Here is a 23,354-nt window from a genome sequence, read left to right as displayed (position 1 = left end):
AAAATCCTCGTCCTTGTGGGGACATTTTTTGGTCCCCATGAGGAAAACATCTTATAAATCAGACTAAGTGATGTTTTTTGAAAATTTAAAAATGCAGAATGTCTCCTGTGATGGGTAGGTTTAGGGGCAGGGGCAGTGTGTGATGGGTAGGTTTAGGGGCAGTGTGTGTGTGTGTGTGTGTGTGATGGGTAGGTTTAGGGGCAGTGTGTGTGTGTGTGTGTGTGTGTGTGTGTGATGGGTAAGTTTAGGGGCAGTGTGTGTGTGTGTGTGTGTGTGTGTGATGGGTAGGTTTAGGGGCTGTGTGTGTGTGTGTGTGTGTGTGTGTGTGTGTGTGTGTGTGTGTGTGTGTGTGATGGGTAGGTTTAGGGGCAGTGTGTGTGTGTGTGTGTGTGTGTGTGTGTGTGTGTGTGTGTGTGTGTGTGTGTGTGATGGGTAGGTTTAGGGGCAGTGTGTGTGTGTGTGTGTGTGATGGGTAGGTTTAGGGGCAGTGTGTGTGTGTGTGTGTGATGGGTAGGTTTAGGGGCAGTGTGTGTGTGTGTGTGTGTGATGGGTAGGTTTAGGGGCAGTGTGTGTGTGTGTGATGGGTAGGTTTAGGGGCAGTGTGTGTGTGTGTGTGTGATGGGTAGGTTTAGGGGCAGGGGCAGTGTAGGGGGGTAGAATATACAGTATAAGAACCATTACCCCTATGGAAAGTCCCCATAAAACATGAAAACCCAACGTGTGTGTGTGTGTGTGTGTGCACAGCCGAGACGGAAGACCTGAGCTCGCGGCTGCAGGCCAGTAAACACCGCGTGTCCGAGTTAGAGAGAACGCTATCTTCAGTCTCCACACAACAGAAGCAGTTTGAGAAGGTACAGCTCCTCTGTTCATCTTCATTCTCAGCTGTTCGACCTAAAACACACGCTTCACTTTCACAAACCCTTGTTTCTACAGCATAACAAAGAGCTTGAGAAGGAGCGAGACAGTCTGCGATTGGAGGTCCTCAGGTTTAAGTAAGTCTGCACTCCTCATAAAAGGCTGAACCGTTTCATTGCATGTCTGTGTGAGGTCATCAGAGCTGCTAACACGAGCTCTTGAAGCTCCGCCCCTTGAGCAGAAGCTCATTTGCATTTAAAGGGACACGCACAAAAACGACACTTGTTTTTGATCACCATCAAAAAGTGACAATTTTAACATGCTATGCTAAAACTTCACATACACAGAGACTTATTTTACATCTTGTAAAAAGGGGCAATCAACCACCCCTTTAAGATCCAGTCAGTGCAAATTGTATTGTCACAGTGCAAATAGAAGCAGAAGATATCATGTGAAATATGAGCTGTTTTTTGAATATATTGTGTGTCTGTCAGTAATTTGAGCGAGGAGTCCAGGCAGCAGAGCTCAGAGCTTTCTGAGCAGCTCAAGCTGAGAGTGAATGAGAGCAATGCCTTGAAACAGGAAGTCGACGAGCTTCGGAAGCGGCTGGAGATGGCCGATGACATGCTGCAGCAGGTGAGAAAACACCTTTTACTAAACAGGGCAAATGAGACGAGAAAGAGAACTCGATTCAATATCCGCACAATCTCTGAGAGGCGGCTTTCTGTGTGCGCTTTCACGACGGTCATGTCTGATGCTGCGTTCACACCAAACGCGAATTGAGCGTCAAAATCGTGTCTACCGCGTCTAGTTTCACACGCGAACATTTTTAATGCATTCGCGCGTCAGCAGAGAATTGGACGCGCGTAGAAATCGAGCGTTTGAAGCGAAATTGACGCGCGTTCAAGGCACTCCAGGAGAAATATGTCATAAAACACCACTCTGCCTCTTTACATTTTCATTAAACATATATATTAAGCATTAATAGCCACACAAATGTGGTCCAGGCAACTGTACATTATCTTCACTACATGTATATTTAAATATCCTTAAAATATAAAGTTATGAAACTTCTCTTTGCCCTCAGTCAAAACGATTTGGCAGACAACAAATTATAGATTCATGAGAGCAAAGCTCGGCCGTTAGATCTACACAAAACGAACCACTACAGGACATCAGAGCCAGCGGCAGACGGCAGAAGGACTAGCCGAGGAAAGGCTGCCTTCGCCGGGGTTATGAGCAGTGATTGCCCGGTGATCGCCTCGATCTCACAACTCCAAAAACACGAAAAACAAGATTATTTTTTTAAATAGGCGCTCTCTTTATAAATAAACCACAGATTTGAGCTTTAAACAACTACATTCCCACCTGAAAAAGTCTTAAAACTACATTTTGTGACACAATAGTACTATTTTTAATTTATGCAGGGTTTCTCATACACGTCACTTTACCACGTGACCGCAGCGAGCAGGCTCCTGATTGGTTAACGCGGCGCGAATTGACGCCAAAGTTCAAAATTTTCAACTCGGGCGTCAGACGCGAATTCGCTTCAAACGCGTGAATGCACAAAAGCACCATTCGCGTGTAACGCCTGTATCGCGCAAGACGCTCAATTCGCGTCCAATTCGCGCCATTCGTGCGAACTGGACGCACGAATTAGGCGGATTCGCGTCCTTCGCGCCGCGCGAAACGCGCCTTCCGTGCCGCGAGACCTCCAGACGCGCGCCAACGCGCTTTTCCATTGACTTAACATTGAAATCACTCGCGCCAGACGCTCTATTCGCGTTTGGTGTGAACGCAGCATTAAGGCGAGACACTACAGGTGAATAGGGAATTTTTTTTAATTACAAGACATCACTGTGAAACTTCTTCAGTTTATTACTTGCATAAACATAAGGAAAAAATGTATGAAAAGTTTTGTGTAAATTAATGTTTTAATATGCAAATGAGGCCTTGTGTACTTAAATATACACCTATTTGCGTACATTTCCAAACACAAAATCTGGAAATTGAAAAGGACCAGGTTTAAAATTCTTGGTTCTATTTGTTGACATATTAGATGAGAGGGCTTTAACAGAGGGGATTCTGGGTATCTTATTTTGTGCTTCAATAAATTAGAGAATACTGATAATAGCCTTAAAAAAATCTATTTTTACCATGTTTTTTGGAGTAAAAGGACCTATAACTCAGGATAGGAATGATATATCAACAAAGCCCTCTGTAAAAGCCTTCAGAATATAGTTCAGTATAAGACTGGAACAGTTGGTGCTACTGAAGTGGATAATCTGACTCGAGTGTGAGAAGAAACTCATTTTGAGAAAACGGCCTTTAAAGTTTTATATTGCATAATTGCACACATTTCTATGAAGCCCCCAACCTACAAACAAAATATATATATTCAGTTCATTAATATCAGTAGTGTGCAGCGACTATGAGTCAGATAAAATAATAACTCAATGGGGAATTTGAATTAAAATGAAAGAGACTCGAATTACACTATAATTTATAAATAATTCAGAATGATAGATGGTCGATTTCCTGGGGTCTTGGGCTTTGTAAAAGGGATGTTCATTTGATCGAATCATTTGGAAGATTCATTCATCTAAATGTCTGCGCCCACAATTACTACAGTGTATAATATTTAAAACACATGGAAATTGATAAATGAATAAATTATTAATAGCAATAGCCTTAAGCTGAAGAGAACTACCTTAACAAACACAACATGTCCATCTATAACTATTTAAATCTAACTCTGACAGGGTTTCTTCGTCTAATCTGTTGTTGTTTACTTTCTTTTTATCAGCTCTTGCCACTTGGTCTTTTCTGTGAACGTTTATGAGCTGATTTCGGCATTGTCTGAACTTTCTCTCAGGCGGAGGAAAGCACAAGGAAGCGTCGGCGCATATCACGTAGTGGGAAATTCACATCGAACAATCAGATGTGGTTTACGGGTGCAAACTTTCGCGGTTGGTTAGTTCTACAAAGGAAATGGCCATATTTGGATTAGCCAGCGCTGTGTGTGAGACTGAGCTTTACAATGTCACCAGGCATGACATGTTTCTGTGAATAACTTTTGATGATTTCGGGTAGAAATCTAAAGGCGCACGTTGACAAAATATAATGTAATATACTCACCTTAATGAGTAATGCTGACTTTTTTTTTTTTTTTTTGACATGAAAGCTTACATGTCTCAATCTCAAAATTGACCACTGCATGAAAAATCGATGTTTTCACCTGCCATGTCTCGCCTTAAGTAAACACAAACAACTGAGAAGGAAACCGCATGTGTAACGGTGTATTGGATCCGTGCATTCGCTCTTAAAGTGACAATAGCCTAATATATACCGGCTGCCGTCTTTCATTCATTTTAATAAAAGAACAAGTCAAAGAAAAGATCATTCGCTTATCTCAACTGAACAATGTTTCGTAAGGATTTATCTACACTATTTGTAAAGAAATTTCAATTTCTGTACCTGAAACGCTGTTTATTTCATTTCTGAGATGTATAAACACTCTCTCACACACACTCTTGGAACGCTTATTTTTCCCTGCATGTCTTGAGTAAATGAGTAATACTGACATTTTTTTTATTTTGACATGAAAGCTTACATGTTAAGGCAGCAAACTTGCCCAAAATCTCAAAATTGACCACTGCATGAAAAATCGATGTTTTCACCTGCCATGTCTCGCCTTGAGTAAACATAAACAACTGAGAAGGAAAACGCATGTGTAACGGTGTATTGGATCCGAGCATTCGCTCTTAAAGTGACAGTAGCCTAATATACCGGCTGCCGTCTGTCATTCATTTAAATAAAAGAACAAGTCAAAGAAAAGATCACTCGCTTATCTCGAATGAACAATGTTTCGTAAGGATTTATCTACACTATTTGTAAAGACATTTCCATTTCTGTACCTGAAGCACTGTATAAACACTCTCTCACACACACACACACACACACACACACACACACACACTCTAAGAACGCTTATTTTTCCCTGCATGTCTTTAATAAATCCTGACCGTTGATGAGTTTTTAGAGGGTACAAGCTGTTAGTAAACCTGGCCCTTACTGTGCACATGATGTAACGGCTCATGAAGTAATTCCTGTGTGTTACAATAAATCCTCCAGTTCTCCAGTCAGTCGGGTCCTCCGTCAGAACACCAGCAGGTTCAGCTCCTCCTGGAAGAAAAGCACCAGTTTGAGGCTCACGCGGCTCAGGTGTGTGTGTGTGTGCGCTGAAGGACTTGTATTTTGGGAGTTGTCGTGTCTGTGTTTTTCCTCTGTCATCCTGAATTTGCTGTGTCTGTGCAGCTGATGGAGTCGGTCGCTCAGCTGCAGGTGGAGCGGGATCAGTACGCCGCACAGATTCAGGAAGAGGGACGAGTGTGGAAAGACAAAACAGAACAGCTCCTGTCTCAGGTAAACACGTACTGTGTTTACTTAATGATGTCATTAAAATAGCGGACTGGATGGATCGCTGTTCCAATGTCATTCAGCCGAAACACACACACGTTCATACCCTCTCGGGGCGGCTGTGTTGATGTAATGTGTGTGTGTGTGTGTGTAGGTGCGTCTGATGTCAGAGGAGCGGGACAGCACTGCTGCTCAGATCCACGAGCTGCAGGAGAAGATCACAGAACTGGAGAACGCTGCAGGTACAAGACATGAGATCCACACCTTTACGCCCCATTCAACACAACACAATAAGGGTGTGTTCACACTTGGCATGTTTGGTTAGATTAAAACGAGCCCTGGTGCGATTGCTCTGTTAGTTCGCCAATGGTCGACATATTCTGGGCCTGGTGTCAATAAAAGCTTTTCTTTGACTAACAAGGAAGTTTTCAGCTCTGAAACGTACAGGATATTCATATATCACGAACTTTTATATATCAAAGGCTCAAGGGAAAGTTGGTTTCTCAATTCATCACCCCTTTAAAAAGACATGAAATCCCCACTATAACCAGTAGATGGCAGCATAGGAGCACTTATTGACTTATTAGCTGACTAAGCCATTTCCACTAATATATGTACAAAAGTAGGAAGTCACAAAGTCTTTTCTTCAAATTGTGACTGAATTACACAGAAAACAAGTGAAGAGCTCCTTTAATAATCACTGGGGCTGTCGGCCAGTTCAGTGTGAGACTATAGAAGAACAATGGCACATTTAATAAGAGTAGAAATATTACAATTTCCTTATAAAAGGGTTTTTGCACATTACTGTTGTTAATATAAGCTAACTTCATTTGCATATCAATTCAAGCTCAGTGCTTCATTTTACATTTTCAATAAACAAACACACAATATTATTAGTAACTGCACTTATTAATGCAAAACAATAGTAATTTTATGTTTAACTGCTCTGAAATGTTAGTCTAGAGCTCTGTCTACCATCATATACGTCATAAAAGTAGGTCTTTTTGCTTTGTATCTTTAGGTTTGGTGTTAAAAACAAAGTGTGAACACAAAGCAAACCAGAACTAAATATATAATTTTTTGGTTCGGACCAAGAGAAGTGAACTACAAGTGTAAACGCACCCTAAATCGCTTACTTTCCCCCCCGAGTTGCCAAAACACAGGCCCCAAACATACACTGCATGAATACTACTTCTATCCTTCCACTGTTCAGACAGAAACATGCCGGGTTTGTCTTGTGTCCACAGCTCTGATGAGCAAAGAGCAGGAGTCGCAGGCCGTGTCACAGGTCTCAGGCCCTTCAGAAAGTGAACTGGCCCTTCAGGAAACCATCAGCAGCCTTCAGCACGAGAGAGACGCTCTCAGTCTACAGTACCAAGCACAGGTGACAGCAAACGTTTGTCTTACAAAGAACACAAATCACTTACATTTGAAAATACTAGATCATGCCATTCTTATTGCAGTATATTTAGATTAATACGGGTCTTAAATGCATTACAACCTTTTGACTCCAAGGCCCCCTCATTCTTCTCAATAGCGGTTTCCATCCCTCTATTTCTATGCAGATTTTGGGATATCTCATAAAAAGCTGCTGGATGGAAATAGCAAGATGTGCATAAAAAAACGTGTGATCAATTGAGGCGGATACATTTTTCATCCGATAAGAAAACACGTGCATAAAATATGATGGAAATTAGGGATGGGCGATATACCGGTAAAAATTCTCCCCACGATAAGAATTTGTCTTCTCGCGATAATAACGATAAAGCCTAGTTGATGGCGCGACCCATCCGCACAGAGCCACCGCTGGCCGTCTTGATGCCCTAAGCGTTATTACTTTATGATGGCCGCGGTGGCTGTGTTCGTCACTTTGTATAGATGAATATAAATATAAATGAATATATGGGGGTTAGAGAGAGATTTTCTTGTGGTGACCCCCGCAGCACTCGGTTCCCTAAGGGCCGCGCGTGATGAGAGGGGCGGCACTGAATCCGCATCTCACGTGCAGAGCGAAAACAACTATGGTGGAAGCTGCGGAAGAGTTCATAGCTAAACGAGCGGCTACCTGAGGGCAATCTGAACCATACAGATGTATTTTCACTCGCTGAGCACTTGGACTGAGCGCTTAAAGGGTTAGTTCACCCAAAAATGAAAATTCTGTCATTAATTCCTCACCCTCATGTCGTTGGACACCCGTCAGACCTCCGTTCATCTTCAGACACAAATGAAGATATTTTAGTGTAAATCTGATGCTGAGAAAGGCTTCAGATAGGCCTCCATTGGCATTCAGTACATTCACACTCACAAGACCCATAAAAGGCACTAAAAACGTCATTACAAAGTCCATCTCACCACAGTGACTCTACAATAATTTTACGATGCGACGACAATAGTTTTTGTGCGAAAAAAAAATCAAAATAACGCCTTTATCCAACTTGTTCTTGTCTTCCGTGTGTCTCCACGACGCATGCGTGAGAATATGAGCAGATCCGGCGTTCGGACACATGACCCAGAAGAGATTTGTTTACAAGCAGAGGAAGACGCGCGTGTCTAAGCTGTTGAATTCTACACTGATCGTGCTTTAGGTCTCGGCGTAGTTCTCAAAATCGGGCTAAAGGGAGCATTTCATGGATTCCCGAACGCCGGATCTGCGTCATATTCTCGCGCATGCGTCGTGGAGACACACACGGAAGACAAGAACAAGTTGGATAAAGGTGTTATTTTGATTTTTTTTTCGCACAAAAACTATTGTCGTCGCATCGTAAAATTATTGTAGAGTCACTGTGGTGAGATGGACTTTGTAATGACGTTTTAAGTGCCTTTTATGGGTCTTGTGAGTGTAAATGTACTGAATGCAAATGGAGGCCTATCTGAAGCCTTTCTCAGCATCAGCTTTACACTAAAATATCTTCATTTGTGTCTGAAGATGAACGGAGGTCTGACGGGTGTCCAACCACATGAGGGTGAGGAATTAATGACAGAATTTTCATTTTTGGGTGAACTAACCCTTTAAGAGATTCGCTCTGTCTCAATCGATCGGTAAAGCACACTATTTCAGTTCATCTCAATGAATGCGCAGTGTATTTGACGCACATTAAACACTAGTGTGAGGCGCGCGACTGAGAGCGCTCAGTGTTTCACACACACTCAAAGAGAGAGCGAGAGAGTCTTATACCACACAGAATTGACGTGCTACATGTAAACAATATCCTTTGTTGTATTTTCCTGTAAAATAATGCCGTTTATTTGGAATTATTCAGCCTTTCGTGAACAGGAAGAAACGAATGCACAGACGGGAATCTCATTGGCTGGCGTGCACCTATTACTGTGCCTGTTTTGATTTCAGCAAATCAGTTTGAATGAGCGCTGACAACGTGATTAATATTCATGAACCCAGAAGCTCATTATTCCTTAGTGCAGTTTATTTTTATTAGTAGAAGAATTCGTGGTATTATTAACTCAAATTACTGAAGTTCTATCATTAAATCATTATTTGTAACTTTTTTGTAATCTGAAGACATTTGTGGGATAATTACTTTTGCAGTTTCTGCTATTTTTACCACTGTTTGCACCATGAGTGTATGAATAAATACAGAATCGGTTTACATTTAAAACTTGATTTCAAAATTATTATTGTTTGTATTGTGTGATGTTTTTCAGCACAGTTGCACTATTTAAACATTACCTGCACTTTTACAGAAGACAATTATACCTGCAACTTTTCCATTTCTGAAAAGGCTGGTGTGGAATTTTACATAAAAAAAAAATATATATATTATGTATTATAGGAGCCTATTTGATGACAGGTACATTTTACTAGATCATTGTTTGTTTTTCTGAGTCTCTCAAGAATGTATGCAGCTTTCACTTGTATCCAAAAACATGGGGAATGATGCTACATTTATCGTCATTGATATCGTTATCGCAATAAATACTAGAAATATCGGGATACATTTTTTAGTCCATATCGCCCATCCCTAATGGAAATGCATGTGTGTGTGTTCCTCCAGAAGCGTCTCACACGATTGCGTTCCCAAACACCAGCATCCCAATGCAAGAGAACATGACTGTGTGTGTTTGTGTGTGTGTGATATTTTGAGCCAATTCACCATTAAGTGACTCTTTTGTCCTCTTGAACACATGGGATGGAAACGCTGCTTTATTGGCACGTTTTATCCCCTATTCCAATTTGGTGTACTCTGACTGAAATGCACATGTGCTTGTGACAAACACGGATGACGTTTTCATGCGCAGATTCGTGAACACAGCGGTAAAGAAGGCATCGCATTTATGGGGTGTTGAAAAAACATGTCGACATCAACGTCGCACAACATAAATATAATGCAAAATATAGATATTGATGAAATGAAGACATAAATGGCCCTATTTACATCTCACTGCAATTAAGTCTTTACTACATTATTGAAAATAATTGGTGCGCGTGTAAACAGTCAAAGAGTTTTGATAACTCAATATTTATGTTTTGGCTTTGTAATAACTTTAAAGCATTTAATACTTTTACCAAAACACATTAGTCCATGAAAAATGCCTTGGCATATACATCGTGACATCATTCAGTGCTGGCACACACTCCTTACATAAGTGTCTGAGCGCCCTCTTGTGTCCTGCAGGTGCGGGACAACGAGCAGCTGAGCCGATTGGTGCAGGAACAGGAAGTGAGGCTGGAAGAGCTGGAGAGAGAGGCCGAACGGGCCAATGAGGACGCTCAGGATCGACTCCGTATCCTGGAGGACGTCCAGAGCGACAAGGCCACCATCAGCAGAGCCCTGGCCCAGAACAGAGACCTCAAAGACCAGCTGGCCGAGTTTCAGAACGGCTTTGTCAAGCTGGTGAGCGCGAGTGAAAGATGACGTACTGTATGTGAGCGAGACTTCTGCGTGACGATGACCCAGTGTTCATTTCGACAGCATATTTTGATTTAGTTTTAGTCATAGTCTTTTGACTAAAATGCCATTTTAGTTTTAGTCTAGTTTTAGTCGACTAAGGGCCTGGTTTCACAGATGGAACTTAGATTAAGCCAGGATTAGGCCTTAGTTCAATTAGGACATTTAAGTAGCTTTTTATAAATGTGCCTTAGAAAAAAACATTACTGGTGTGCATTTTGAGACAAAACAATGGCAGTGACATATTTTAAGAAATGTCAGTGCAAGTTGCTTTCAGTTAAAACAGCTCTAGTCTGGGACTAGACTTAAGCCTTGTCCGTGGAACCGGGGGTAAATATCATAAGATTTTAAATCTACAGTAGTTTTAGTCGACTAAAATCTAATGAGTTTAGTTAAATTGTAATACATTAAGCATTTAAGCGTTACATAACCGACTGTCACTTGAACTGACATTTTGTCATCATTTTGTTTTTGATATTAAAAATATTAAAAAAGAGCTCAATTCACTTTTTTGTTTGTTTTTAAAAACATCTATATAGTTTTATAACTTTGCATTTCTGTTTTAGTTAGTATATCATGTTAAGCTAAAGCTTCAAATAAGTTTTATTTTGTTAATTTCAGTTAACATTTATTTAATTTCAAGTAACAAAGTGTTTTTTTTAATGGTTTTAGTGAACTATTATAACCCTGATACTTTATTGAATATGTGTCAAATACTGGTCTTTCCTCCTGACTATGAATTAAATGGGAATGTAATTAAATTCAGTTTATTGTGTAAGCAAAAACGAATATATAATGCGTGACTTTTAATGATAAACAAGCTCGAAATACACCAGGACTCTTATTTTGAAATCTCGGCTTACTATTGCAGTTTCAGGAGCTCATTCAAGTTCAGATGAGGAGATATGAAACATATTACTATATAAACATCGTAAAGTAAACATTGTCATTATTCATCAGCATTAGTTCATAAACACTGGCCTGGCATAAATGTGTGTTATTGATTGATTGAGCCGCTCTGGAGCTGGATTGGGGATTTTCCAGAGGTTAGATCAGCATCTGTTACTCAGGACATCAGTTCTGACCCCATCTCTTCCCTAATCGTCCCTCACTAACATTTTCGTCTCGTTTTTATTTGCTGACGAAAACGACAGTTGATTTTCGTTATAGTTTTTGTCATCCAACACTAGTTTTTATTTAGTTATCGTCTCGTTTTCGTCAGTGAAAAAAGTTTGTTGATGAAAATTATGACAAATTATTCGTCAACGAAATTAACACTGCGATGACCTCTGACCTTTCTCCTCCTTCAGACCAATGAGAACATGGAGCTGACGAGCGCTCTGCAGTCCGAGCACCACATCAAGAAGGAGATCGCTCGGAAGATGGGGCAGCTACAGGAAGATCTGCACAATGCCAAAGAACAGGTTTGTGTCCATTTGGAGGAAAATTCTATTTGTGTAAAATGAAAATAAAAAGGGGCCGGATTCACAAAACATTCTTATCCCTTAAATGCATGACTGTTTTGCCAAACATTCTTACATATTGGGGTCTTTAGCGACCAGGATCTATATCTAACATGGATGGATCTATACCTGTCGCGATAATATATAAAACTCCTGATATTTGAGTAACAATTACAGAAATAAAATAAAACATATTTCGTTACCTTTTGGAGCTTGGAAGGGTTCAGTTTGAGCAAATGTTTTATGAGTTCTGTCCTCGTCAGAACTCATTTCCCAGTACATTCAGCATTGAGAAGGAGCCTGAGAAGTTTCGAGCCAGCGCCACCTAGTGATAAAATAATAAAAATCACATGCTTATAACTTTGGGTTTGGTTGACTTATTTTCACAGGAGACACACAGTTAGATTCCTGAAACCTTGCCTATTCTAACGATACCAAACATGCTAGGTTTCGCCTTATGGTTTGTTCAACGTTGTGATTTTAGCATTTAAACAACTTTCGCAAATATCTTCGAAATTGTTAGTCCGATCGAGACGAAACCACCTTAGGAAAATCAGAATCATAGCGGGTTGACCAAATTCTTCGCTTATGTATGTGGGCACTCTGAGGACACACACAAAAAGCAGTGGGACTGCTGAAATTCAAGTTGATTCGTCAAATCGTTTTCGATAAACGCGTAAACAAATTTTACGTAGCGGTTGCAAAAATACACTTAAGGCTATATCTCCGCAACGCTTTATCGTATTCAAACCAAACATCACAAGCATGACCTGAGGCAACACGCAGCGCCACCTACTGGTCCGGAGATACAGAAAATGGCTATTTTTGCTTATAACTTCTGAACCGTTTGTCCAAAAATCATAGATTCTGGACGTCTTGCAGAGTCGACTGATATTCAATTTTACCATGTCAGCCATTTTGAATGATGTGCTAAAATGCTGTATTTTATGAACACATGAACGGATTATGAAACTCTGTATGGGTCATCAGCACAATGCCTTGAGCCTGAGAAGTTTCGAAACAGCGCCACCTAGTGGAGAATGTTTTTTTTTTTCAAACGCTTATAAAACTTTGGGTGTGTTTGACTTATTTTCATGGGAGTAACTTTGTTTGTCTCCGGAATCCTTGCCGAGTCCAACGATACCAGACTTGCCAGGTTTCGGCGTATGGTTTGTGCAGCGTTGTAATTTAGCGCTTAAAAAACGTTAGCTGATATCTTCGAAACCGCTAGTCCGATCGAGACGAAACCAGCGTCAGAAGTTCGGAAACATAGGTTGATAGCTAAACGCTAATGCCCAAATTTCAAAATATTGATAGTAAGAGGGAGTAAAATCCAATCATCCAGTCATTTTTTTACGTGTTATTTCATATAAATGTCTATAACTCCAAAACGGAATGAGATATTTTCACCAAAATTGACACACACATGTATGGACTCACTCCGAGGACACATACAAAAATGGTGGGATTGTGCCTCTTGGTGGCGCTATAATAGAACAAAATACATTGGCTCTATACAACTCAATGTGTGGTTTTAACATTTTTGCTTAAAATTGTCTTCAAATGTCTTCACTCTTGGTCTGGTGCTAGCTTCCATGTTTGCGTCTGTTGCGCTTGTTATTATTGTTGTTATAATTATTATTATTCAATTTCATAGGGTTCCTAAAACATTAGTATGAAAGTAATGTGGATTGAGATCTTAGTCAGCTACAAAGTCAAAATAAACGCTTAATAACAACGATATTAAAGAGTTTATTTGCATGATCATTAATTGCCATCGGTGAACCGTGAACATGCGAATGTGTTGTTAAATGATTGAAATATTGATTTAATCTCAAGGGGAAGATTATTTTTTTATGCAAAAGCCTTTAGGGATACGTGAACTTGTACGCAGCCGTAGTGTTTTCGCCCCCTGTAACCTGATTATTCTTCTCAGCTGCTGGAGAAGGTGAGCGAGGTGGCGTCCGTGCAGGAGCAGCGGGACCAGTATATGAGCCACCTGCACCAGTATACGGCCGGATACCAGCAGCTGCTGGCCGAGCGGGAGCATCTGCACAAGCAGTTCCTGCATCAGGCGCAGCTGATGGACCGGCTGCAGCACGACGAGGTGCAGGGCAAAGTGCAGCTGGAGCAGAGCCACATGCAGCTGCAGGAGGCGCAGGTAAACAACAGCTGGACTAGCATCCACACTAGTGTTAGACCGATATATCGGGCCGATATTTGCGTGCTGATTCAAGGCTGCTGCGTTATTTACAGACAGGCGTCCACAGTGCAGCTCTCACCGTCTTCAAACTCTCTTGCTCTCCCTCCCTCGCGCATTAATAAAGGGTTAGTTCACCCAAAAATGTAAATTCTGTCATTAATGACTGAGCCTCATGTCGTTGGACACCAGTCAGACCTCCGTTCATCTTCAGACACAAATGAAGATATTTTAGTGTAAATCTGATGCTCTGAAAGGCCTCCATTGGCTCAATGGCACGGTTCACTCTCAAGACCCTTAAAAGACACTAAAGACGTCGTTACAAAGTCCATCTCACTACAGCGGCTCTACAATAACTTTATGAATCGGCGACAATAGTTTTTGTGCGCAAAAAAACCCTAAATAACGACTTATATAGTGATGACGATTTCAAAACACGGCCTCATGAAGCTTCGAAGCGTTATGAATCAGTGAGTCGATTCATGATTCGGATTGCGTGTTCAAACCGCTGAATCGACTCACTGATTCATAACGCTTCGAAGCTTCATGATGCCGTGTTTTGAAATAAATGTTCCTTTTTTTAAATTGTACATTTTAAATTCTTATCATGATCATTGTGTCATTTTTATGATGTAAATTGAGGGAGCAAAAGCAGCCAAATATCGGCTCAAGAAAATCGACAGCCCGTATCGCTCATCGGCTAAGGCTGATGAAAAAAAATCGGCATCGGCACTAAAAAATCTATATCGGTCGATCCCTAATGCCAGCTCATTGGCTGGCGGTGAACAGTGTCTGCTTTGCCCCGCCCTCAACGCATGATGTCACCCAACGAAGCCGAGGTGTTTTTTTATAAATGACGCTTTTACGCCGGGTGTTTTGCGCGTCGGTGTGCACACTCACATTGGCGCCCTTAGTTTAGTCACGAGGCGTTAAACGTCGGCGATAAACACGTGCGGTGTTTATGAAAATCGTCCCGGTGTGAACAGGCCTTGAGATTGATAACGACAGTGAAAAGGGAGAAATATGTTAATTTTTACCATCACTCCCATAGACACTATTACTAAACACCCTCACCACAGTGGTAACTTTTTTATTGTAATTTGATGCAAAAGTAATAAAATACAAAGTATTAGTGTTATAAATCAGGGCTCGACATTAACGCTTGTCCGGGACAAGTGGATTTTTTGAAGGGGCAAGTGAAAGAGAATTTGACTTGCCCGATGGACAAGTATCCTGATTAAAACGTCATTAACAAAAATAACTAGGGAATCACCAAATGCAAGAATGATTCTGCATTCATTACTGTAAGTGGCGATTGACAGTGAATGATAATAATGTATAATGAACTGACGGTAACTAACGCACTGTTGACGCTCGCTCAGCTTCTCGAGGAGAAATCGAGACAAATGTGCGCCGCTCACACACAGAAACTCAGTTAACACACTGCCGTAAACATGTAGAAATGTGGAGTTTATTTATATTTATAACACGATACAGTTGCAACGTCACATTCCCAAGAGTGCTGTTTTCCTGAATAACATCACGACTGAAAATGACACTGATTTCATAATGACAGCTCCATAAACAATTATTAACATTACGTCACTTACATTTTAGATGCAATATTGAGTGTTTTTGTTCTATTTCAGCAGCAAAAATAGTTCTAAAAGATCACAGCAGAACGAGTGTCACAGAATCAGCGTGTGTTAGTGAATGATTCAGCGTTTGAATGAATCGATAGAATCAAAGATTCAATGAATTATTCGTAAGCGACCTCATTCTTGAATGAATCAGCATTTGAACGAATCGACTCAATGACTCGCTCATTCAGACGGTCACAGCGCCACCTACTGGTGGTTTAGTTTCATCTTTCCAACATTTCTTATTTGTATATTCAAAAAACATTTAAAACAATCTCATAACATTATTTAATGCCGTTGTAATTTTTCAGTGTAAATTATTTAATTTGATTGGTAACAGCCAGTGTCGTCTTCTAATTTAATTTATTGATCGAATTTAAGAATATAAAAGGAAATCTGAATCATAGCCTATATTTAATAAGATTAGGGGAAAAATGCCCTTTATAAAAGGTAAAAATATCACAAATATGCATATGTCAAAGCTGATTGAACACTGGTGAGAATATTGCTTCAGAAATTTTTTTTATTTACAACACCGAAGGACAAGCACGTGAGCATGCTTAATGTCGAGCCCTGTATAAATGTACATGTATTTTTTTTTTTAATGAAAATTCACAAAACGTTGCAGGATTTACAATATTGATGACCGTTAAAACACGTCATCACAGTCTGTGAAAAGGGTCTATAACGCTCTTAAATGCTCGATAATAATCCTGCTTTGCTGCTCCCTGCAGGAGAAACTAAACCAGCTGGCCAGAGACAATGATGAGCTGAAGACGGAGGTGCAGGAGCTCCTGAACAGCTCCGTAATGAACACCTCACACAGAGACGAGGGTGAGTCTCCATCACACGGAGATCTGTTTCACCACAGTGGCTTTACTGATTCATTACTCTGCTTCTGTTTAAAGGTGATGGGTTGGAAAGTCACTCCATCGAAGAGAGCTTCCAGAAATCACATATTGTCATTCCAGAGGAGTTTGAGAGCAGAGAAGAAATGGTGAGTTCGTTAAAATGTGCAACAACTGAATGTGATATTGGATATGGAGATTTACAGGCACAATTGGCTTCCTGGTCTTATTGTGAATGATTCGTCTTTGGGAGCTTGTTTCCGACACGCAGTAAAACTATTTCAAAGATAATTGTGACTTTTTATCTCACAATTCTGACTCCTTTTCTCAGCATTGTGTAATATAAAGTCTGAGTTGCGAGACATATAAAGTTGGAGTTGCGAGATATGAAGTCGAGGTTGCGAGGCATGAAGTCGGAGTTGCGAGACATGAAGTCGGAGTTGCGAGACATATAAAGTCAGAGTTGCGAGACATGAAGTCGGAGTTGCGAGACATATAAAGTCAGAGTTGCGAGACATGAAGTCGGGAGTTGCGAGACATGAAGTCGGAGTTGCGAGACATGAAGTCGGAGTTGCGAGACATGAAGTCGGGAGTTGCGAGGCATGAAGTCGGAGTTGCGAGGCATGAAGTCGGAGTTGCGAGGCATGAAGTCGGGAGTTGCGAGGCATGAAGTCGGAGTTGCGAGGCATGAAGTCTGAGTTGCGAGACATGAAGTCTGAGTTGCGAGGCATGAAGTCGGAGTTGCGAGGCATGAAGTCGGAGTTGCGAGGCATGAAGTCGGAGTTGCGAGGCATGAAGTCGGAGTTGCGAGACATGAAGTCAGAGTTGCGAGACATGAAGTCGGAGTTGCGAGACATGAAGTCGAGGTTGCGAGACATGAAGTCGGAGTTGCGCGACATGAAGTCGGAGTTGCGCGACATGAAGTCGGAGTTGCGCGACATGAAGTCGGAGTTGCGCGACATGAAGTCGGAGTTGCGAGACATGAAGTCGGGAGTTGCGAGACATGAAGTCGGGAGTTGCGAGGCATGAAGTCGGGAGTTGCGAGGCATGAAGTCGGGAGTTGCGAGACATGAAGTCGGGAGTTGCGAGACATGAAGTCGGGAGTTGCGAGACATGAAGTCGGGAGTTGCGAGACATGAAGTGGGAGTTGCGAGACATGAAGTGGGAGTTGCGAGACATGAAGTTGGAGTTGCGAGGCATGTGAAGTCGGAGTTGCGAGAGATATGAAGTCGGGGTTGCTAGATATATGAAGTCGGGTTTGCGAGAGATATGAAGTCGGAGTTGCTGAGAGATATGAAGTCGGGGTTGCTAGATATATGAAGTCGGAGTTGCGAGAGATATGAAGTCGGAGTTGCGAGGCATGAAGTCGGAGTTGCGAGGCATGAAGTCGGAGTTGCGAGGCATGAAGTCGGGGTTGCGAGGCATGAAGTGGGAGTTGCGAGACATGAAGTGGGAGTTGCGAGACATGAAGTGGGAGTTGCGAGACATGAAGTGGGAGTTGCGAGACATGAAGTCGGAGTTGCGAGGCATGAAGTCGGGAGTTGCGAGGCATGAAGTCGGGAGTTGCGAGACATGAAGTGGGAGTTGCGAGACATGAAGTGGGAGTTGCGAGACATGAAGTTGGAGTTGCGAGGCATGTGAAGTCGGAGTTGCGAGAGATATGAAGTCGGGGTTGCTAGATATATGAAGTCGGGTTTGCGAGAGATATGAAGTCGGAGTTGCTGAGAGATATGAAGTCGGGGTTGCTAGATATATGAAGTCGGAGTTGCGAGAGATATGAAGTCGGAGTTGCGAGGCATGAAGTCGGAGTTGCGAGGCATGAAGTCGGAGTTGCGAGGCATGAAGTCGGAGTTGCGAGGCATGAAGTCGGAGTTGCGAGGCATGAAGTCGGGGTTGCGAGGCATGAAGTGGGAGTTGCGAGACATGAAGTGGGAGTTGCGAGACATGAAGTCGGAGTTGCGAGGCATGAAGTCGGAGTTGCGAGACATGAAGTCTGAGTTGCGAGGCATGAAGTCGGAGTTGCGAGGCATGAAGTCGGAGTTGCGAGGCATGAAGTCGGAGTTGCGAGGCATGAAGTCGGAGTTGCGAGGCATGAAGTCGGGAGTTGCGAGACATGAAGTCGGGAGTTGCGAGGCATGAAGTCGGGAGTTGCGAGGCATGAAGTCGGGAGTTGCGAGGCATGAAGTCGGGAGTTGCGAGACATGAAGTCGGGAGTTGCGAGACATGAAGTCGGGAGTTTCGAGGCATGAAGTCGGGAGTTGCGAGGCATGAAGTCGGGAGTTGCGAGACATGAAGTGGGAGTTGCGAGACATGAAGTGGGAGTTGCGAGACATGAAGTTGGGAGTTGCGAGACATGAAGTCGGAGTTGCGAGGCATGTGAAGTCGGAGTTGCGAGAGATATGAAGTCGGGGTTGCTAGATATATGAAGTCGGGTTTGCGAGAGATATGGAGTCGGAGTTGCTGAGAGATATGAAGTCGGGGTTGCTAGATATATGAAGTCGGAGTTGCGAGGCATGAAGTCGGAGTTGCGAGGCATGAAGTCGGAGTTGCGAGGCATGAAGTCGGGGTTGCGAGGCATGAAGTGGGAGTTGCGAGACATGAAGTGGGAGTTGCGAGACATGAAGTGGGAGTTGCGAGACATGAAGTCGGAGTTGCGAGACATGAAGTCGGAGTTGCGAGGCATGTGAAGTCGGAGTTGCGAGAGATATGAAGTCGGGGTTGCTAGATATATGAAGTCGGGTTTGCGAGAGATATGAAGTCGGAGTTGCTGAGAGATATGAAGTCGGGGTTGCTAGATATATGAAGTCGGAGTTGCGAGAGATATGAAGTCGGAGTTGCGAGGCATGAAGTCGGAGTTGCGAGGCATGAAGTCGGAGTTGCGAGGCATGAAGTCGGAGTTGCGAGGCATGAAGTCGGAGTTGCGAGGCATGAAGTCTGAGTTGCGAGGCATGAAGTCGGAGTTGCGAGGCATGAAGTCGGAGTTGCGAGGCATGAAGTCGGAGTTGCGAGGCATGAAGTCGGAGTTGCGAGGCATGAAGTCGGGAGTTGCGAGGCATGAAGTCGGGAGTTGCGAGGCATGAAGTCGGGAGTTGCGAGGCATGAAGTCGGGAGTTGCGAGACATGAAGTCGGGAGTTGCGAGACATGAAGTCGGGAGTTGCGAGACATGAAGTCGGGAGTTGCGAGGCATGAAGTCGGGAGTTGCGAGGCATGTGAAGTCGGAGTTGCGAGAGATATGAAGTCGGGGTTGCTAGATATATGAAGTCGGGTTTGCGAGAGATATGAAGTCGGAGTTGCTGAGAGATATGAAGTCGGGGTTGCTAGATATATGAAGTCGGAGTTGCGAGAGATATGAAGTCGGAGTTGCGAGTCATGAAGTCGGAGTTGCGAGGCATGAAGTCGGAGTTGCGAGGCATGAAGTCGGAGTTGCGAGGCATGAAGTCGGGGTTGCGAGGCATGAAGTGGGAGTTGCGAGACATGAAGTGGGAGTTGCGAGACATGAAGTGGGAGTTGCGAGACATGAAGTGGGAGTTGCGAGGCATGAAGTCGGAGTTGCGAGACATGAAGTCTGAGTTGCGAGGCATGAAGTCTGAGTTGCGAGGCATGAAGTCTGAGTTGCGAGGCATGAAGTCGGAGTTGCGAGGCATGAAGTCGGAGTTGCGAGACATGAAGTCTGAGTTGCGAGACATGAAGTCTGAGTTGCGAGGCATGAAGTCTGAGTTGCGAGGCATGAAGTCGGAGTTGCGAGGCATGAAGTCGGAGTTGCGAGGCATGAAGTCGGAGTTGCGAGGCATGAAGTCGGAGTTGCGAGACATGAAGTCGGGAGTTGCGAGACATGAAGTCGGAGTTGCGAGGCATGAAGTCGGAGTTGCGAGGCATGAAGTCGGAGTTGCGAGACATGAAGTCGGGAGTTGCGAGACATGAAGTCGGGAGTTGCGAGGCATGAAGTCGGGAGTTGCGAGGCATGAAGTCGGAGTTGCGAGGCATGAAGTCGGAGTTGCGAGACATGAAGTCGGGAGTTGCGAGACATGAAGTCGGGAGTTGCGAGGCATGAAGTCGGGAGTTGCGAGGCATGAAGTCGGGAGTTGCGAGACATGAAGTGGGAGTTGCGAGACATGAAGTGGGAGTTGCGAGACATGAAGTTGGGAGTTGCGAGACATGAAGTCGGGGTTGCGAGACATGAAGTCGGAGTTGCGAGGCATGTGAAGTCGGAGTTGCTGAGAGATATGAAGTCGGGGTTGCTAGATATATGAAGTCGGAGTTGCGAGAGATATGAAGTCGGAGTTGCGAGGCATGAAGTCGGAGTTGCGAGTCATGAAGTCGGGAGTTGCGAGACATGAAGTCGGGAGTTGCGAGGCATGAAGTCGGGAGTTGCGAGGCATGAAGTCGGGAGTTGCGAGACATGAAGTGGGAGTTGCGAGACATGAAGTCGGGGTTGCTAGATATATGAAGTCGGAGTTGCGAGAGATATGAAGTCGGGAGTTGCGAGGCATGAAGTCGGGAGTTGCGAGACATGAAGTCGGGAGTTGCGAGACATGAAGTCGGGAGTTGCGAGGCATGAAGTCGGGAGTTGCGAGACATGAAGTCGGGAGTTGCGAGGCATGAAGTCGGGAGTTGCGAGACATGAAGTCGGGAGTTGCGAGACATGAAGTCGGGAGTTGCGAGACATGAAGTCGGGAGTTGCGAGACATGAAGTCGGGAGTTGCGAGGCATGAAGTCGGGAGTTGCGAGACATGAAGTCGGAGTTGCGAGATATAAAGTCAGAATTGCATAAATACTATTAATAGCAATATTATTTTAACATATTCGTTAAAAATGTAGCTTACTTTTCATGATCCAATCATATTCAGAAGCATTAATTCAAGCCCTAACCCAACATTTTCTCCTCATTAAATATCAAATTCCTCTTTTGGTCTGATGGCCACAGGAGGAGTTTATTCATTCCGCCCTGTCCCGTCTGGAGGATGAGAGAGAGGAGATGAGCCGCCGGTTTGAGGAGGAGAGGAGGCTTCATCACGCCACCCGGCAACAGATGGCGGCCATGAGCCAGGAGCATCTTCATCATCATCATCATCAGAGCACAGATGCAGAGACAGGTGCGGCCTCAAAACATTCACTTATTGTGCAGACTCTTTCACACGTTTGGTTTTAGGTCTATCAGATTAAAAAAAAAAAAAAAAAAATCTACGTTCAAATGCAAAAATGATCGAATTTTAGGTGTGCGTCAGGCAGCCTGTTGCGTTTTATATTTTTGTTTGCTTTACTAGTTGATCCCACGTTACTCATTCAAATCATTTCACACGGTAACCAAGATTTTAACCCTGATTTTTTGTGTGTGTGTGTGTGTGTGTGTGTGTGTGGGTGTGGGTGGACTGGTAATCCCTACGTTATGGGGACAAAATGTCCCCACAAAGATAGCAATATCCGAAATCCTCGTCCTTGTGGGGACATTTTTTGGTCCCCATGAGGAAAACATCTTATAAATCAGACTGTGATTGTTTTTTGACAATGTAAAAATGCAGAATGTCTCCTGTGATGGGTAGGTTTAGGGGCAGTGTGTGTGTGTGTGTGTGTGTGTGTGTGTGTGTGTGTGTGTGTGTGTGTGTGTGTGTGTGTGTGTGTGTGTGTGTGTGTGTGTGTGTGTGTGTGTGTGTGTGTGTGTGTGTGTGTGTGTGTGTGTGTGTGTGTGTGTGTGTGTGTGTGTGTGTGTGTGTGTGATGGGTAGGTTTAGGGGCAGTGTGTGTGTGTGTGTGTGTGTGTGTGTGTGTGTGTGTGTGTGTGTGTGTGTGTGTGTGTGTGTGTGTGTGTGTGATGGGTAGGTTTAGGGGCAGGGGCAGTGTGTGTGTGTGTGTGTGTGATGGGTAGGTTTAGGGGCAGGGGCAGTGTGTGTGTGTGTGATGGGTAGGTTTAGGGGCAGGGGCAGTGTGTGTGTGTGTGTGTGTGTGTGTGTGTGTGTGTGATGGGTAGGTTTAGGGGCAGGGGCAGTGTGTGTGTGTGTGTGTGTGTGTGATGGGTAGGTTTAGGGGCAGGGGCAGTGTGTGTGTGTGTGTGTGTGTGTGTGTGTGATGGGTAGGTTTAGGGTGTGTGTGTGTGTGTGTGTGTGTGTGTGTGTGTGTGTGTGTGTGTGTGTGTGTGTGTGTGTGTGTGTGTGTGTGTGTGTGTGTGTGTGTGTGTGTGTGTGTGTGTGTGTGTGTGTGTGTGTGTGTGTGTGATGGGTAGGTTTAGGGGCAGGGGCAGTGTAGGGGGATAGAATATACAGTATGTACGGTATAAAAACCATTACGCCTATGGAAAGTCCCCATAAAACATGAAAACCCAACATGTGTGTGTGTGTAGGAGGCGCTGATCGGGTTCCAGTGGAGGTGCATGAGGCTCTGCGGGGTGCCATGGACAAACTCCAGGAGCGTTTCACAAAGCTCATGCAGGAGAAGGTGGATCTGAGGGAGCGATTGGAGGAGCTGGAGCACCGCTGCATTCAGCTGTCAGGAGAAACTGACACCATTGGTAAGCCGCACACACACACACACACACTGTCAGCACATCTGATATCGTGTGTCAAAGTGCATAACGTTTAATTTATTTTTAATATACACTATATTGGCAAAAGTATTGTGCCGCTCCTCCACATCACTGAGTTCAGGTGTTCAATCCCTTCATGGCCACAGGTGTATAAATCAAGCTCTAGCAGACGCTTCTACACACATTAGTGAGAGAATGGGCCACTCTCAGGAGCGTGTGTGTGTGTGTGTGTGTGTGTGTGTGTGTGTGTGTGTGTGTGTGTGTGTGTGTGTGTGTGTGTGTGTGTGTGTGTGTGTGTGTGTGTGTGTGTGTGTGTGTTCGCTTCTACACACATTAGTGAGAGAATGGGCCGCTCTCAGGAGCGTGTGTGTGTGTGTGTGTGTGTGTGTGTGTGTGTGTGTGTGTGTGTGTGTGTGTGTGTGTGTGTGTGTGTGTGTGTGTGTGTGTGTGTGTGTGTGTGTTTGTGTTCGCTTCTACACACATTAGTGAGAGAATGGGCCGCTCTCAG

The 23,354-nt window shown here is 43.6% G+C and overlaps 1 protein-coding gene across 8 annotated transcripts in view; it reads left to right on the top strand.

The window, feature by feature from the left end:
* golga2 (golgin A2) overlaps nucleotides 1–23,354 on the top strand; it is a 60,530-nt gene that overhangs the window by 26,757 nt on the left and 10,419 nt on the right. For all 8 annotated transcript variants that reach the window (XM_079815411.1, XM_079815410.1, XM_079815407.1 and 5 more), the window contains 14 exons: nucleotides 745–851; nucleotides 934–992; nucleotides 1,350–1,491; nucleotides 4,990–5,079; nucleotides 5,173–5,280; nucleotides 5,429–5,516; nucleotides 6,522–6,658; nucleotides 9,906–10,124; nucleotides 11,489–11,602; nucleotides 13,578–13,802; nucleotides 16,216–16,315; nucleotides 16,390–16,478; nucleotides 21,255–21,423; nucleotides 22,664–22,831. In XM_079815411.1, coding sequence (XP_079671537.1) covers nucleotides 745–851; nucleotides 934–992; nucleotides 1,350–1,491; nucleotides 4,990–5,079; nucleotides 5,173–5,280; nucleotides 5,429–5,516; nucleotides 6,522–6,658; nucleotides 9,906–10,124; nucleotides 11,489–11,602; nucleotides 13,578–13,802; nucleotides 16,216–16,315; nucleotides 16,390–16,478; nucleotides 21,255–21,423; nucleotides 22,664–22,831 — 1,815 coding nt within the window. The remainder of the gene's footprint in view (nucleotides 1–744; nucleotides 852–933; nucleotides 993–1,349; nucleotides 1,492–4,989; nucleotides 5,080–5,172; nucleotides 5,281–5,428; nucleotides 5,517–6,521; nucleotides 6,659–9,905; nucleotides 10,125–11,488; nucleotides 11,603–13,577; nucleotides 13,803–16,215; nucleotides 16,316–16,389; nucleotides 16,479–21,254; nucleotides 21,424–22,663; nucleotides 22,832–23,354) is intronic.

This window comes from Gobio gobio, assembly GCF_949357685.1.
Source record: "Gobio gobio genome assembly, chromosome: 4".
In the NCBI taxonomy this organism is placed as follows: Eukaryota; Metazoa; Chordata; class Actinopteri; order Cypriniformes; family Gobionidae; genus Gobio; species Gobio gobio.
The sequence above is the reverse complement of the archived record's forward strand: the minus strand, read 5'-3'. Positions and strand labels throughout refer to the sequence as shown.